This window comes from Lissotriton vulgaris, chromosome 3_1, assembly GCF_964263255.1.
Source record: "Lissotriton vulgaris chromosome 3_1, aLisVul1.2, whole genome shotgun sequence".
In the NCBI taxonomy this organism is placed as follows: domain Eukaryota; kingdom Metazoa; phylum Chordata; class Amphibia; order Caudata; family Salamandridae; genus Lissotriton; species Lissotriton vulgaris.
In genome coordinates this window covers 1,034,622,437-1,034,640,420 of record NC_141689.1, presented here as the reverse complement: position 1 = coordinate 1,034,640,420, position 17,984 = coordinate 1,034,622,437, and the positions used below count along the sequence as shown (strand labels likewise).

General features: G+C 46.6%; 1 protein-coding gene across 1 annotated transcript in view; it reads left to right on the top strand.

Moving 5' to 3' along the window:
- Positions 1 to 17,984, top strand: part of USP53 (ubiquitin specific peptidase 53) — a 349,409-nt gene that overhangs the window by 147,221 nt on the left and 184,204 nt on the right. The window contains exons 7-8 of the mRNA XM_086961441.1: positions 14,072 to 14,218; positions 16,290 to 16,439. Of these exons, the coding sequence (XP_086817567.1) occupies positions 14,072 to 14,218; positions 16,290 to 16,439 (297 nt within the window). The remainder of the gene's footprint in view (positions 1 to 14,071; positions 14,219 to 16,289; positions 16,440 to 17,984) is intronic.

Here is a 17,984-nt window from a genome sequence, read left to right as displayed (position 1 = left end):
TAGGACCTTTCTCAAGATTTGCCCGGCGCTAACCGCCCTTGTACCATTCAAATTTACCAAGCAATGAGGCAGGCGCCGGAGACCAGAAGACAGGAAACAGAAGTTTTATTCCGACGGAGCAGAACACATCAGATCGGACAACAAGGTATCGTCTCGAGGTGCTCTAACAGCCTCTCGGAGGCCTGGCCTCTTATACACTGGTTTATGGCATGTGACCTTCCTTTAATACAATCAGATCTTTGTAAGGCAAGAAAAAGACATCCCCGTAATCCTAGTGTCAATCCCACCCCCATATACCTTCACAATAGAGGTCCTCAATCTGCTGATAAGAGGAGGGGACCATCACGCAGCGGAGTGTTCCGTCGAGTCTTAGGATGTGTGCGCCTGATCATATCACGGGGGTGGGGAGGCCTGGATCAATAGAGGGTCCTTTGAAGGAGAGCGACCTCATACAATAAAGGGCAGTAAATGATATCTCCCGGCTTAGGCAATGGCCTCGGACCTGTGTGGATAGTCGGACACGGGGTGAGGGGCCATCAATGGAGTGGTATTCATGCCGCGTGGACAATCCAGCGCAGGAGGGAGGTTTATCAACAGAGGGGCATTCATGGGAGGAGAGGAGGTGTTGGTCAGGCGCTGGCGTGACTCCCAAGGACAGGGTCATGCAGAAGGGTCATGCTCATAAGGAGGAGGAGGGAGGGGGAGCCAGGGTGTGCGGAGGATGCTTGCTGGGTCAGAGGGACGTGCTGGCGATCGATCGTGGACAGGGAGACCATGATATCTAAAATGGCTGCCATGCACGTAGTACATAGGTGACAAGCTGGCGCAGATAATGTTCAGATCGCAAATTAAAATTCCACAGTCCTCCCTTTTAACATGTCTCGCCAACTTGTCAGTTTGGATTTATCCCCATAAGGCCACGTATTTCTACTTCATAGAGGGGACTCATGTGCTCATTTCGGAAGTCCAAAGTCTTTGGGCACATACAGTTAGAAACAAGGCCGCACAAAGGTGGCAGACATTGGATACCTAAGCAACACCCACATAATATTACAACAGGTATCAGCACGAAGGAAAACAACTTCCAACCCCAATTCTTCAAGGTGTCCCAAAACCAGCTCCCAAGCGACCATCCTTCTTGTTCTTGGTGAACCTCTGAGGAAAGTCTGTGGAGGTGTTCAATGGCTTTGTAGACTGAAGGCGAGTTGTCAGGCACGTATGTGCAGCAGCTGGATCCGATGATGCGGCATGCTCCTCCTCGGTCGGCTAGGACCACGTCTAGGACAAGTCTATTTTGGAGGGTCACGAGGCGGACCGCCTGAAGTTCCGCAGTGTTGTTGGCGAGGATACCAGCAGTGATGTTGATCGTTGTTTCTACTGCCTGGGTCAGGTGCCGGATAGCACGGCTGTTTGCCATTGGGCCCCACAGAGGAACAAGTCCCTTTGCTGCATCTAGGAACTGTGCTCCGGTGGAGTCGGCTTGTCCAAGGTCGTCCGCACGCCTCTGCCGGTGATGGTTGGCAGGGGCTACATACGTGGGTGGGAGAACGAAGGCAATGTAACAGGTACCCTTCCAACCCTTCGGGAGCCAGGTGTAAGCCTTGGTGCCACACACAAAGTACATGTTTGGAGAAGCAACAAAGGAAGGGGGGTCAGCTGAGTCCAATGTTCTGGTGATCTGGCAGGCGCTGTGACCCACCAGCTGCGTTCCATGGCCTTCGAGACACACGAGACCTGTGACATTGATGACAGACAGAGCCACAGTCAGTGTAGCGGTGGTTTGTTTTTGCAGATGAGAGAAGGTGGTCCTGGCTGGATTGTGGAGCACCTGTACTTCGACTCGTTCTTTGGCTGGAATGTCTTTGATGAAGGTGGCGCCTGCGAGCGCAGGACACAGGGCAGCAGGAGTCTTTCCGGTTCTGTTCAGCCAGAACCCAGAGTAGAAGTGTGACACTGTCCGGCCGGAGGTGGCGTTGTCCTTGTGGCTCTCTTGCATGAGGATCAGCCAGGCGAGGCAAGAGCCGTGAACTGAGAAGGGTGAAGGGATGAAGGGAATAGAGTGTCCGGTGGCATGCGGGAGCAACCCGCAGATCCAACAGTTCGTAGCGTTCGCAGCAAGGTTGTGTTGGTGCAACAGTTGCACGAAGGAATTGTTCCAGAATTCCCTGCGCCTTTCTCGGAGCTGAGGCGACAGAGAGATTAGGTGATGCTCTTTCAGGGGGGTCGGCTGTGCAGTAGGTAGCAATGCCTCATGAGCCGGTGTGCTTTCCTCCAGAATCCAGAAGGAGGTCGTGAGGAGGAGGCAGAAGAGGAAGACAATGAAGAGTGCGATTGTCTTTGATTTGTGCAAGTTGTCAGTCTTTGGATTTCTATACTGGGTATTTCCTGTTGCTTCCATCATCTTCTTATCTGGCGCTTCCATCATCTTCTTATCTGGCGCTTCCATCACCTTCAAGGGAGCTCGGTAGCGGCCAGAACCACAGACTTCGTTTAGCTTCTCTCCCGGCAACCCTTGATTGTGTTTAGGTCACCGTTCTGAGATTTAACTTAGTCCGTGGCCTACTTAGCCGAAACTCCCTCCTTTCGACGCAGGAAATACCCTTCTCTGGATGGCACAGTGGGATCGGAGAATTTTGCAAGTTCGAGTGCCTCAGTATCGGGATAACAGCCCAATATCGGTCGGTCTTTGCTCAGGAGCTCTTCTTGGGTGCTGACGTTTTCTGTCGTGGCCAGGTTTGTAGAGACCTTTCGGCAATGATGCGCGTGCAGCCAGTGCTTCTTCCCCTCCACTCGGAGTGCCGTTCGGGTGGTGATCAGCACTTGCCAGGGGCCCGTCCACCGGGGTTCCAGACTCTTGGCTCGCTGGAAATTTCGTATTAATACGAAATCTCCCGGTTGGATGTCGTGGCCGGGGCCCCTGGAAGCATCGGGGATAGCCTGCTGCACCTGTTGATGAATGACAGACAACGTTTTAGTTAACTTGCACAAATAATCAGAAAGTAGGACGTCTGGGACGTCATGAATGGAGGTCGGTTTGGGGGCAGTCCAGAGATTCATCGGACGCCCAAACACGACCTCGTAGGGGGTCAAATGGTGCTTGGTGGGAGTGGAGCGCATCGATAACAAGGCCAGTGGGAGGGCATCCGGCCAGTTAAGTCCAGTGGTGGCCACTATTTTTGCCAGTTTCAGCTTCAGTGTGGCATTATGGCGTTCCACTAGACCAGCGGATTGGGGGTGGAAGACCGCATGAAATCGTTGCTTCACCCCCAACCCTTTTAGGATTAATTGGATAACCTCAGCTATGAAGTGGGGGCCGTTGTCGCTCCATAAAATTCGACAGAGGCCATAGCGAGGGAAGAATTCCTTCAGTAGTACTTTGGCAGTAGTCATGGCAGTGTTGTCACGGGTTGGATAGGCTTCTACCCATTTGCTGAAGGCACACACAATGACTAGTACATACTTCAGGTTTTGGCATCTCTCTAGTTGGATGTAATCCATCTGAAGGACCTCAAAGGGGTGATTGGGGGTCCCGAACCCTCCCCGGGGTACTACAGTTCCTTTCCCGGGGTTGTGTTGCAGACAGATAAGGCACTGCTGAACTAGGCGTCTGGCTGAGTCGGGGATTTTGTCGTTATGCCAGACTTTGGAAACGAGTTCGATCATGGGTGCAGATCCTATGTGTGCGGGGGAGTGAGCCATTGTCAGTATGGGAATCAGATATGAGTCGGGCAGCAACCATTTGTTTGCATCTTTTGTTCGCCAGCAACCCTCTTCGTCCTTCAAACCCACCCTTGCCCACTTAGTCAATTCGTGAGGGGTGCTGGCCGACTGTATGTCTCTGATCATTTCCCTTGTGTCACTCCATTTTTCTGCTTGCGACCTGGTCACATATATGCGTGTCACCGTCCTATTCTCAGCTGTGGTTCGTGCAGTGATGTCGGCTAATGCATTCCCTTGTCCGACTAAGTCTGTCACTCTTTTGTGTGCCTGACATTTGATCACCGCTAATCGTTTGGGGAGGAGAACTGCCTCAATCAGAGCGGAGACTAAATCTCCGTGGAGGATTGGGGTACCGTGGGACGTCAGGAATCCCCTCTCCCTCCACAGGAGCCCAAAATGGTGGACCACTCCGAAGGCATACTGGCTGTCCGTATATACGTTCGTGGTGGTCCCTGCGGCTATGATGCATGCTCGGGTGAGGGCTATCAGCTCTGCTGCCTGGGCAGATCGTTGTGTGATGCAGGCTGTCTCAACTACTGTTCGGGCTGTCGTGACTGCATAGGCAGCTGAAGTGGTGCCATCTGGGAGTTTGATGCATGAGCCGTCTACCCATAGCTCTCCATCGGGGTCAGTGAAAGCAGTGTCTCGGAGGTCCACCCTACTCCTAGTCTGTTCGTCTGTGAGGGTCACACAGTCGTGTATGGGAGGAACGTCGGGGTCGTTTTCAGGCAGGGGTAACAATGTGGCAGGATTCAAAGTCGTGCATCTCTTTAGTGTGATGTGGGGTGCAAGCAGAGTCAACTCGTACCCTGTCAGTCGTGCGCTAGTCAGGTGTTGGGTCTTCGTCTGGTTCAAAAGGGTGTCTACTGCATGGGGCACTAATACAGTGAGGGAGTTAGAAAGTACGATTCCCTCGCTCTGACGGATGGAGACAGCAGCGGCAGCTACTGCTCGAAGGCAGGCAGGTAAAGCTCTGGCTACAGGATCAAGAGTGGCGGAGAAGTAGGCACATGGGCGCTGCTTAGGGCCAATCAATTGAGTCAGGACAGACAATGCGCATCCCTCCCTTTCGTGGGTGAAGAGGGAGAAGGATTTGGAGTAATCCGGCGTTCCGAGGACAGGTGCCGAGCAGAGTGCATCCCGTAATTCCTTAAAGGAGGCTTGACACTCAGTGGTCCAAGGAAGCGGGGAGGGGACGTCTTTGGTCAGTAGGGCAAGTAATGGTTTCACAATGAGGCTATAATTAGGCAACCACTGTCTGCAAAAAGAGGTTAGGCCAACCAAAGAGCGGACCTGTTTTTGTGTTTTTGGGATGGGGGTGTCTAGGATGGTTTGGATTCGGTCAGGGGTAAGTTTCCTCCCTTCTTTGGACAGAAGATGGCCTAGATAAGTCACTTGTGGCTGACAGAACTGCAACTTCTTTTTGGAGACTTTATGGCCATTTTCTGCAAGGAAGTGTAGGAGTTGGACGGTGGCTGTCGTTGCAAGCGGGGTGGTGTCGGCCGCCAAAAGGATATCATCGACATATTGGATCAACACCACTCCCTCTGGTAGCTGGAAGGCATCCAGCTGTCTTTTGAGGGCCTGGCTGTAAATGCTGGGACTTTCAGTGTACCCCTGGGGAGCTCTACAAAATCGGTACGAGCGGGATTTTAAAGTGAAGCCGAAGAGATAACGGCTGTCTGGATGGATGGGGATAGAGAAAAACGCGTTCTTAAGGTCGATAACAGTGAAGGTGGTGGCGGTGGACGGGATGAGGGTCAAAATGGTGGTGATATCAGAGACTACGGGATATTGGGGTACAACCACTTTGTTAATCTCTCGTAAATCGATGATGAAGCGGTACGCTTTCTCATCTCCTTCACCTTGCTTCTTAACAATAGGTAGGATTGGGCTGTTGCAGACGTTGCTAACCACCTCTTCAACCACTCCTGCATCTACCAGAGACTGAATGATCGCTACCAGTGCCTTCTCACCCTCTGGGGATATCCGATATTGCGGGAGTTTCGGGAGCATAGCGTCCTGTCGTACAGTTATGTGGATAGGATCAATCATCATTCGCCCCACATCAGAGTCGTTTTTGGCCCACAAGTACGGGGGCAGGGCGTCAAGCAAGGACATGTCAGCGTCAGTTATCGGGCACATATGTCGTGGGGGACGGGATCTGGGCATGTCTGGGTTGTCGTACAGGATGACTCGTATTCCATCTGGGGAACACCTAATGGTAGCTCGAAAATGCTTCAGTAAGTCAATGCCCATAATGGCGTCAGGGGAGTTGGAGGAGAGTAGGAATGTCGCGTCAGCAGTGTTGTTTTCTAGGTCAAAGGTAATAGGTACGGACAGGGGGTTAGTGGAGGGCGTCCCATCGAAACCTATCGACGTTATGTGTGAGCCAGACAAGGGTGCCCTTGGAATCAGTCGTTTTGATAACACACTACGTGTCGCCCCAGTGTCTACCAAGAATGGAGACTCTGTACCCAAGACCTTAGCGGTGACATAAGGACCTTGCTGGTCAACACAGAGCTCGACTGGATCCCTCCCTTGCCCCTGGCAGTCCTATGCAAAATCGGGGGCATTTTCACTTTCGGATAGCTGATATTGATTCTGTCGGGGACGGTCAAATGTATTCAGTCTTCCTGATCTGTCATTGTTAGTGTCGTTGGAGTTCCCTCGTCCCTGTACTCTATTCCTTGGACCACCTGCCACATCCCTGGAATCCCTATTTCTATTCATCTCTAGCAAAACCGGACACTGGAATTTCCAATGGCCGAGCCCTTTGCAGAAGGCGCATTGGTCATTGCTAACGTCTCTCCGTCCAGTGTGGGATGTTGGGGTGTGATCCTTAGGAGGTAGATCTCTGGGGGTGTTTGATTGGTAGTTCCCCCTTTGATGTTCCCGTCCTAGCGCTATACCCTGTATCTGGGCTATCATTACCCTTTCCTTTAAATCTTTCTTCTTTTTCTCGGATGCCCTATCATTCTCATTCTTTTGGTGCTCGTAATACTGAGCCATCTGAAGGATAGCTGCGGGTTTGGAGGCCCCCCAACTACTCTCACTCGTCTGTAGTTTTTGGGAGACTTCTTGTGTTAGTCCCTTTACATAATTTTGCACAAACAGGTGCTGTCCGGTTGCGGTGGTCATGTCCTGGCCACTGTAGTCGGAGAACACTGTCTCAAATCGGGAGAAGTATTCTGACACATCTTCCTGGGGTTTCTGTCGACAGGCCGTGACTATCGACCAGTCTACTTTTCTTTCCGGGACCAGTGTTTTTAATTTCTGGACTATTTTATCTGGGAGTTCCAGTATGTCTTTCACTGGTTTACTCCCCGGCTCTCGCTGTCTATCTAGTTTACCGAGTTGGTCCCAGGTATGTCCAAACAGATCCGTGTGGTCAGCCTTCCGGATTTGCTTCCACACGTCAGCTGGCAGACATAGCCCAAAGAACAAGTCAATATCTGCTAAAGTCATTATTGTCGAACCCAAGGCTGTGCCTAATTCGGTATAAAATGCTGTCGGGTTCTTTCTTAAGTCGGGCAGGGTTTGCTTAAAGGTTAGGATATCCTGTCGGTCCCATGGTTGGTAAACCCAATTGTACACAACCCTTCCCTTTGCATTTTCATTATTAATATCGTCGCTCGTTCCCTGGCCCCGTGGCGGGATCCAGTAAGGAGCCGCTTCTCTGATAGGCATCATAGTATTGGCCACTTCTGCCGAGGTTGTTTCAGGGACCGTAACCTTGGCTTCTGGTTTCTGTTCTGTGAGGTGGCGGAAGACCTCAAGCATTTGCATGAAGAGCTCCGTCGCCTCACGTTCAGTCCCATCTCCAACATCAATTTTCCTATACAGTGTTGTTAGTTTAGCGGGTCCCTTACTCTGATACCTATCTTCATACGCGTTCAGGGTATAGTAGCTGAATCGCAAGATGAAATGCCGTCTGTGACTGTCGGCATGTGAATTATATACGCTCATTGTATAATCTTCGCTCTCCCTTCGTTCTACTAATGTTTTTGCTATTTTGTCGATCCCATCCCGCTCATCTTTGCTCAGCCTATTTAGTCTGGCCGATGATTGTTTGCTAGACTCGGGGTCGTCTGATGAGGTTGTTAATGTGGCTGGTGCAAAGGCCGTGAGGGCTGGTGCACTAGCACTGAGATCGCTTTCGCTCCCACTCGGGGCGTGAAAGCTTTGTCGACAGGGGGCATATGGAGGGGGCATGTAGATGATTGGGGGACCTAGTAGTAACTCATCGTTCGCCGCTGTTTGGAGGGCAATTCAGGGTAGAGCGCAGAGGGGGTCCTAACAGGGCATTGGCCTGTCGACCCTGATTCTTGGTTTTGCATAGTATCTTTTCTTTCTTTTATTTCTTCTTCTAGTTGCTTCGCGGCTAGGTGGGCTGCCTTTCGTAATTCTTTCCCTATTTTTGCTTCTTCTCTTTTCTTTCGTTGTTCCGTTTCTTTGCGCCACATGCCGATACTGTCGAGCATAGTGGGCGTGGTCTTATTCTTCTGGAGCGCTATTTCTAATGTTTTTATTTTATTTTCGTCAAAGGAACCTATCAGTGGCCACTGACTTTCAGGGTTCTTTTTCGTATATTTATGCCATAGTTTAGTGTAAGCTATAGCGACTAGTCCATACTTAGTGAACATGTCCTTATTAGGGGTGCCCTCCAGTGGAGCTGGATGGTTCATCTCTAATAAGCGGTCCGGGCTAAACAGGCTACCAACCAGTGGGGAGAAGACAGGCATGACGGATTACAACGGGGACAAAAGTCTGCACTACCTATCTTATCACGGCGGACAAAGACTAGACAGAATATTTCTATTCTACGTTGTTTGGAGGCCGTGAATACCTCAAAAGAACCAATACCGAATAATCGGCCAATCAAACAATCCAGTGGGGAGAATAAGTGGGCACGAAAAATTATCGTTACCCACTCTTTCTCTACTTGCAAAGAGAGGCCTTGTTCTTCCCTGTTTGCAGACAAAGAATCTCCAGACAATAATCCACGAACGACAGTTCGGGAAACAGTGGGGGAGGAAGATAGGCACGACGGATTACAATGGGGACAAAAGTCTGCGTTACCTATCCTTCACTGCTTGCAAAGAGAGAGCCTGTTTGTCTTTCCCCGTTTGCAGACAGTGAATCTCCAGAGGGTTTCAACAAAGCGTAATACTAGTATTATCCAAACAAAAACAATTTTCCTCAATTCGTCGTGTTTACACGACCTTACCCGGACCGCATGGACGGTTTCCTGTCCTCTGGATCCAGCGCCCGATCGTCCTCTCTCCTTCGTGTTGTTCGCGGCACTCCTGATGGTTCCCAGTCAGGACCGTAGATCACTCGAGAGAGGTCTGTTCAGAACTAGTGAAGGTCGGATGATCGGCTGTCAGACGAGGGTCTATCGGACACGAGCTCTTCCCGATCGTTGCAGTCGTTCACTCTGTCATCGGGACCTCTCCCACTGGATCCACGTGTCGCTGATGGGCCCCACGCTTTGGGACGCCAATTGTGGAAAAAGGTAGGGCTAGGACCTTTCTCAAGATTTGCCCGGCGCTAACCGCCCTTGTACCATTCAAATTTACCAAGCAATGAGGCAGGCGCCGGAGACCAGAAGACAGGAAACAGAAGTTTTATTCCGACGGAGCAGAACACATCAGATCGGACAACAAGGTATCGTCTCGAGGTGCTCTAACAGCCTCTCGGAGGCCTGGCCTCTTATACACTGGTTTATGGCATGTGACCTTCCTTTAATACAATCAGATCTTTGTAAGGCAAGAAAAAGACATCCCCGTAATCCTAGTGTCAATCCCACCCCCATATACCTTCACAATAGAGGTCCTCAATCTGCTGATAAGAGGAGGGGACCATCACGCAGCGGAGTGTTCCGTCGAGTCTTAGGATGTGTGCGCCTGATCATATCACGGGGGGTGGGGAGGCCTGGATCAATAGAGGGTCCTTTGAAGGAGAGCGACCTCATACAATAAAGGGCAGTAAATGATATCTCCCCGGCTTAGGCAATGGCCTCGGACCTGTGTGGATAGTCGGACACGGGGTGAGGGGCCATCAATGGAGTGGTATTCATGCCGCGTGGACAATCCAGCGCAGGAGGGAGGTTTATCAACAGAGGGGCATTCATGGGAGGAGAGGAGGTGTTGGTCAGGCGCTGGCGTGACTCCCAAGGACAGGGTCATGCAGAAGGGTCATGCTCATAAGGAGGAGGAGGGAGGGGGAGCCAGGGTGTGCGGAGGATGCTTGCTGGGTCAGAGGGACGTGCTGGCGATCGATCGTGGACAGGGAGACCATGATATCTAAAATGGCTGCCATGCACGTAGTACATAGGTGACAAGCTGGCGCAGATAATGTTCAGATCGCAAATTAAAATTCCACATACTGATCCCTCTCTCCCTTGTATCGACTGATAGCACTCATACACTTACTTTCCCTATCAGGACTGCTGTCAGATTGAACACTTCCACATCGTATAATTCTACACACATATCCAGAAACCTGTTCCTAATATGATCACAGTCCGACGCCTTGTTTTAACATACCCCATTATGCATAGATTCCAGAGAAAAACCTTTGTGACATACATAGTCAGAAATCTAATTCTACCACAGGCAGCCAGAAACACGTTCTCATTTTTTGGGGCCGCAAGTGGTGCATCAAACAACTTTCGCTTCTCTTCATACGTATAGGCAGTATGGTTGCCCAAAATTATACAACATGAGCCGAAGAGGCAAAGTAACAATATCAAATAGTAGGGCAATGCAACACTAAATATATCCTTTGTGACTTCTTTATGGGCCCCAGATTTTTTCTAATGTATTAGGGCAATCTGAGCCCTCCTAGATTACTTTCGCCGCCTCATACAGCAATTTAGGTCCCTGCCCCAATGTTCAAATCTAGGCAGAAGATCCAGTCGCCCTCGCCCTTCCAGCCCACGCCCACCCCCGGCCACAATTTCCAGAACACCCAGTTACTTTTTTGAATTCAGCTGGGTGCCAGCCACCTCAGATACGCTTTTCAGTACTGCATCCCAAAATTTCCTACGTTTAGGGCAGCTGCATATAGTGTGGCGGAGAGTCACAGGCAAGCCTCCTCCATGCAGGCATTCATCTGAACTTGATTGATTCTAGCCAACATGGCCCTTGTGTAGTAAATTCTATTCAAGACATTCAGTTGTACTGACTGGAACCCTGCCTTAATCGCTACATCCCTGTGTCCTCATATGGCCTCACACCAGACCATGTCTGATGATTTCCCTGGATCACACTTCCTTTTTTCCTGTGTACCTCCGTAGTATCTGGTATATTATTATCTTCTTGTATATCAGTAATATTGCAGACAGACATTCTTAACCCCCTCGATGCTCATGACTAGCTCAGCTCGTCATGAGGCACGGTGCTCGTGTGCTCCTAACGAGCTGAGCTCGTCATGACCACACCCAGTTCTATTATGGCCCAGCACAGGAGAAGAATATCTCAAGCATCGATGAGGTTAACCCCTTGCATGCTCATGACGAGCTGAGCTCGTCATGGCCATTAGAACGCTCGCACGCTGGGATAATTCCCCTGCTGTGCTGAACGTTCAATTGAATCGGGTGTGGCCGTGACGAGCTCAGCTCGTCATGAGCACAGGAGCACTGTAGCTCATGATGAGCTGAGCTCGTCATGAGCACCAGGGCGCTGTGCGTGCCCCCCCCGCCCTCCCCCCAGCACAGCAGGTAAATTACCCCAGCAGCCAAGGGGTTAACACCTTGGCTGCTATGGCTTTTCCCCTCCTGTGCTGATCCTGGATGAACCCCATTGTTCATGACGAGCTCAGCTCGTCATAAGCGCAGCTCAACCGTGCCTCATGACTAGCTGAGCTCGCCATGAGCAGCGAAGGGGTTTTAATACGCGTAGCCGGATGATCGAACCTTAAACGCGTATCCAGACCAGTAATCGAAGTGGGGAGGGTCTGAGGGGCACAATGTGACCAAACATTTTTAATTTTCGAACAGTTCCCCTACTTTTTCTGAAAATACAGCCATCCTAGAACGGTTAATTCCAAGAGTTGTAATGCTTCAGCTGCAGTGTAAGGCAGTGAGTCTCTTGTGCTGTGAAACCAATGGAAGGCAGACACCTAAACAAGCCTTCTTGCCTGGCTGCCTATTTCTCTGAAAGAAATGTAAATGTGCGCACGGGTCAATATGCAAAGGTAAAGGGTGCTTTGAAGCCTGTATTGGCTTTAATTGATGGAATCACTGGAAGCTTCCTGATGACACACATTTATTCTTTGTATTGTAAGGGAGCTACCAACCAAGCTGTGAAGTGTGTGCTTGTAAGACAGTTGTACAAATATTTGCACTATGTACAGTTTGGGCATTACTAAAATCTATACTTTGAAAGCATTTTTTTAATCTTAAACCTTTTTTAGCATTTTGAAGCAGCTTATTTTATATTGTTTATAATCCAAGTGTAAAATAATGACTTACATGTTCAAAATACTTTCCGTCACAGGCTAGGACCTTGTATCCCTAGACATACACACGTCGCTATTCTCCATTGCACCAACCAGGATTCAATTATGTTGCTCTCTGGTGCAGTGCATTAACTAATTGAAGTTTCATAATGTACGATATGCATTTCCCAATGATTAACATAACTTGCATTGACTTTTTATTTAATCTGTATGCTAATTTATATGTAGTTACCTGGTTTTCTATTATTATTTATGTATGTAAACCTGACAGAATTGACAGAAACCCTGCATTTATGCAGTATTCTGGAGTTACTCTTGCATTATTTATAGGTCAAACTTCTGTAATAAACTTGCGTCGCCTCCCTACTTTATATCATGTCCGATGCATTTCTTGACTAGGTTTGTCAGAAGCCTTAAGCATTTGTCCTTTAAGTCTACACGCACACTTAATTACAGGTCATCTTCCCTTATGTTACATCCGTTAACCCAAGCATATGTATAGTGACTCCATTTTGCCCATGGGAGTATAAAAATGTGAAAAGTGAAGAGATTTTTGCTACTGCCTGTTGTAACAATATGCAAATGTTGATATAACATCTGTTTTGCCAAATTGCCCTAGAATCGCATATTATAGGTATTCCAATTTTCTCCTTGATAGTGTAAAGATTGCATATATTTTGCCTGTGTAGAAAGCCGAGTAATGCAAAAAGAACAATTGATGGACAGAATGTTGAACAATGTCAAACATTCACCCCAGTACAGAGATCTAGGCCTAAATCCATCGTTTTTTTTCTCCCCATGCCATTCCAGTTTAAACCTAACCATATGCAAATCAGTCTTGACCCTGCTCCCTATGGGAACAGTCTAGCCCGAATTGCCAGGCCAGGTTCTCCCTGGACCGTAAACAAGCAACTTGGGTCCAGTTTCGGGGTATCACCCCTCATCAGCCAGGCTAGCTTGATTCCAGTGACATGGAGAGCACGGGACCCCCATCTGGGCATACCCGTCCCACTCGGGGTGACAAATGCAAAAAGAACAATTGATGGACAGAATGTTGAACAATGTCAAACATTCACCCCAGTACAGAGATCTGGTCCTAAATTCATAGTCTTTTGCTCCCCGAGTAAAACACTTAACAGGGTCAAACTAAAAAATATTTTTGGGGGGGAAATAAATGAAGAAATTAACCTATTTACAGGAGTGACATTGATGTTACATGAGTGACATTGATATTGCAAGGATTAAATATAGTTGGAGGCATTTGACACTTTATATATGTTTTTTTTCTTTTTTCAGTATGCTGTCCATGTATGTGGTTTGGACGGTTTGGGACAACTAGACCAGAAAACTGTTCATGAATTTTTGATTTTGAAATGTATTGTTTAGAAAACTGTCGTTATCTCTTTTCACGCGCTTAGCACAAGCTTATTAAAATCAAACTGTGGCAGACTTCTGGGAAAAAAAGATGCAGTTTTTGTTTGTCCCATAACAACGTGTAGCAAATGTAGGACATTGCACCTTCCTGCACTCGTCGTTTCCATGTGTGTTAAGCTTTTGGATATGTGTTTATGGAAATATGGGTACCATTTTGATCAACATCCTTTGGTGCAAAAATGACCACATTGGTCTGACTAATGTTCTTGCAATAAAAAGGTGTTTCATATTGGAAATCCGTTTTGCAAAAGAGGTCATGGTTCAGCTCTGGATGTGAAAGCCCTTGGGATAGAGGGGAAGCTCACCCATAACTATTGGCATTTTGATGAGTGAGAATTAAACAGCTGGTTTTTCCATTCTTCTGATGTCTACTTCATGATTTTAGAGTGTAAAGAAACATTTTAGCAAATATTTATTTTATCTCCTTTTGCCATTTACCTTCTTTTTGCAGAGTAATTGTGGACAAAAAATAAAGATCCGTCGGGTCCTGATGAATTGCCCTGAAATTGTAACTATTGGTCTAGTCTGGGATTCAGAGCACTCCGATTTGACAGAAGAGGTTATGAGGAATCTGGCAACACGACTTTACCTTCCAGGGGTATGTGCAGTCTTACAACCTAAAATGTAGGTAATGAAATGTTAGCATCATATGTTCAGTTTATTTGTTAAAAACGCTCCAGAGTTGAAACTTTAGCCTTGCCTTCTCACTCACCGACCTCCATGGCCCTGGTAACTCTTCAATCATAAGAAAGGGAAAGCAAATAAAAGCCAACGTTTGGTGAGGGTGCCTCTGTGACTCTCTAGTATAATATACAAGCGATACGAAGCTTGCGCATTTCTGAATGTGGTCCGACATCAGCACGCCCCTAAGCATAGCATTGAAAAATAAAACATCACATAGTCTCTCTCTTTCCCTCCTATTTATCAACCTATTTCATCCCTTTACCAAACTGTCGGTTTTTCCCGTCGCATCACACTTTTTTCATCCATTTCTGCTTCAGCCTTCTCCTCTCCTTCCGCCATGTCAATAATTCCATGTCAGTCTTTCTCCTGAACGCTTTTGAAGAAAGCAACTAAGTTGCGAGATTTGCAAACCACCATAAAGAAGTTACTATAAACAGAAGACCGTGATTGCTGATAGCTCACCTCCATAATATAATTCACCTGAGAAATAGAGCACAAGTCTGACACTGCATCACAGTCTGAACTAAGGGCTAGACATGAAAAGCATTTTTGCAGTGCAAATACCCTGATTCGAGGTTTGTGACTGCAAAAAATGTTTTGTTGATTTTTTTAATGTATCAGTCCTATTTTGAAAAACCGTAAAAAGAGATTGCGACCACACACCAATTAGCTAATGGGACGTGCATGTTATAGACCTCCCTTCCAACACCAAATACCAAACTGATGTGACAAGTATTAATGTTTTCTAACCAAAACGTGGTAAAAAAACAACATTGTAAATAAACTGGCTTCGTGTTCGGGTGGTTAGCTGTTTGGATAATAGGTGTGCCCTTGTGACCCCCATCACCTTTGCGGATATAGAGATACGTTTGGGAGTAGACAGTGGTTCAAGGGACCACTACTGCCAACTCTCAAACAAACATAAAAAATAATAAGTTAACTTTTTTTTAATGTAGCATAGTGTTTTTTAAAAAAAAGAAAACGGCTGCATTTACAAAATTAAGTTTACTTGTTTTAAAAAGCGATCATAAACTTCATGGACTGCTGCCCCTCCCAGCTCACCAATAGGAGAGAGTCATAATTTGCGACCTACCTCATTAAAATTCATGCAGTAAGTCTGATTGCATCCTACTCTGAATTGAAATTTTACTGACCAGCATATTAGTACATAGGTTTGTCCGTAGCATTCTATACTAGTTGAGAAATGCTGGTCACGAATTGAGATCCATTTTTTTATGAACCATTCTAAATGCATTTCACTCCAAATTCTTCGTTACCAGTTGTGTAGCATGGCCTGATGCCAATTGCTTGCTTGTACATTGCTTTTTAACTCCTGATTATGCCACACTTCTTGAGCACAAAAAGTCTCAAGTCCTCAACTTATCCATTCCATCTGATAAAGATTTCTAGCTGCAGATTCCTTACTTTTAGAACCCAGAAACTATTCCATAAGCAGTATCACTGCACGCTGTCGGTGGCTCAGTTTGGCTTTACGTGGCATCACCGTTGAAGCCGGTTGTGAAGTTGCGTAGAAATCACTTTGCTTGACACATTCTGACCCACGTACTTAACAAAGACACATTTGTTACCCTATTTGCAGCACATCTCCCAAACCTATGCAGACTTCATTGTCTGATCATAACCATGGAGCCATTTTTAAAGTTATCCCCTGGTTAATCAATGCACTGTATTGCCATACCAATGGCTGATTGTGTACTATGTTGGTGCTGAATTACAATATCAATCATATTCTTAACTGTCCTTCCTCTAACATTGTATAAATAGACTCACTACCAAGATTAATCTTTATTGAGAAATGTTAATATTCACCCGATCTTTGGACCGAAAAGATAGTAAGGCCCATGGCTACATTTGGCCTTGTTGAAAGCAGGCAGTATGAGTTGGTATATTTTGGTATTAAGCATTCATAATTAGGTTCTATGTGCTTCTCTCTGGAGTAATTTTGCGGAGGGTTTTATTTTCAGCTGTTCTACCGAGTTACAGATGAGCAAGCAAAGGACAGTGAACTTTGCCTTGTGGGTATGATCTGCTACACGAGCCGCCATTATTGTGCCTTTGCGTATCATAATAGGACTTCAAAGTGGATATTGTTTGATGATGCAAACGTGAAAGAGGTAAGCTCTGTTTAACTTTCATTTCATGTGATTATTGTATTCCATAAAATGTTGTTCGATAAAGCACAGCATGCATGTATCGTTGTCTGGATTATTAAATCGTCAATAAAAGTGCCTTTCAAAGTGCTAGGCTTTAAATAGCTGAGACTGAAGGCAGCCTGCTGAAAACAGTAGCAATTGCATAAAATCATATGTGAATATTTAAGATCATTTCATGTAGAAGTATAAGAACCGCAATTTAAAACATTATTCTTCTCAATTTTAAATGCAAAGTTGAATGTCCGAGCTTCGGGATCTGAAGGAGCAAATCGAGAGGGCAGGGTTTGCAGGCGATGCAAAGAGGCTGCCTCCCTTTATAGTCTTTGTTGGCTACTGCAAGCTCTAACGCACTGCAAGTTATTTACTTAAGCTCTTAACTTTTTTTCACCATTATTGAAATTAATTTAACAAAACGGATAATCAATGTGGTATTGCCTGGATTTAGTACTCCTATGACAGTCTCTCTGCATGTCCTGACCCTTAGGTTGGTAAAAGGTTTATGGAACAAATCTCTGCAAGACTTAAGACATTTTAGGCATAAGCAGACAATGTGTGTAATTGGTTCAGATTCTCCTTTGCAAAGCCTGCATTTGATGACTGACTCTTTTTTAGTCATCAAAGTCTATAGTCTAATGTTGGCAAGTCTTATAGGCGATATGCCATAAACTTGCTCTTTACTAAGTTCAAGTAACTGGTTGTTAAGTAAGTTGGGCTCTTCAATTCTGTATAGGGTTTAATTACGAGATTTAATTGTGAGAACGCCATGCAGTTTGATTCTTGACCTCCAGACTACTTATACTTCAGACACTCTTGTTCATATCCTTTTTAAATTAGAGCTGGTTGACTTGAAGGTTCCAGGCTTCTCGTATATGCAGATTGTTTAGGTGCACTTCCAGATACAGTCAGTGAGCAGCTTTTTCGCCCGAGTTGCAATTTCATGCCAAAGCCATTTATCCAATGTGTCTCCTTTTGAAGCATTCGTTTTCAGGCAGGTCTTGAAGTGATAGCTCAGCCTCAGGGATTGTTTCAGGAGGCCAAGTTCAAACCGGATCTAAGCCTGAAATGCCGTCTTAGGAAAGTGAAGAATTAAGTAATAGGTTCTTACCACCATCATGTCCAATAATTTTGCATCCCTTCCTAACAGGATTTCCCTTCCATATGTTACTTTTGGGAGCAATTTTACCTTCATGACTTGAAGTAAAGGATCCAGTCGTAGTCCCCAGGGATTCTTAGACCGTGTTATAAAAACTGAGGTTAAGGCTTGAGCTTTGGCTTTGATGGCTTCTTTTGTGAGCTATATGAGCCTCTTGATTCAACCTAGATCCCCAGGTACTTATATTCTTGTTCATTGTGTCTTTGCCGTCATTGAGCCAGGTTTCATATTGTTTTATTTTCTTGCCAAATATTGCGACTTTGGTTTTGATGAGGTTGATCTCTAGTTTATTTTTCTTGGTGTACTCATGTAACTTATTGACTAACCTCTAAAAAACTATTTTGGTTTTGCTG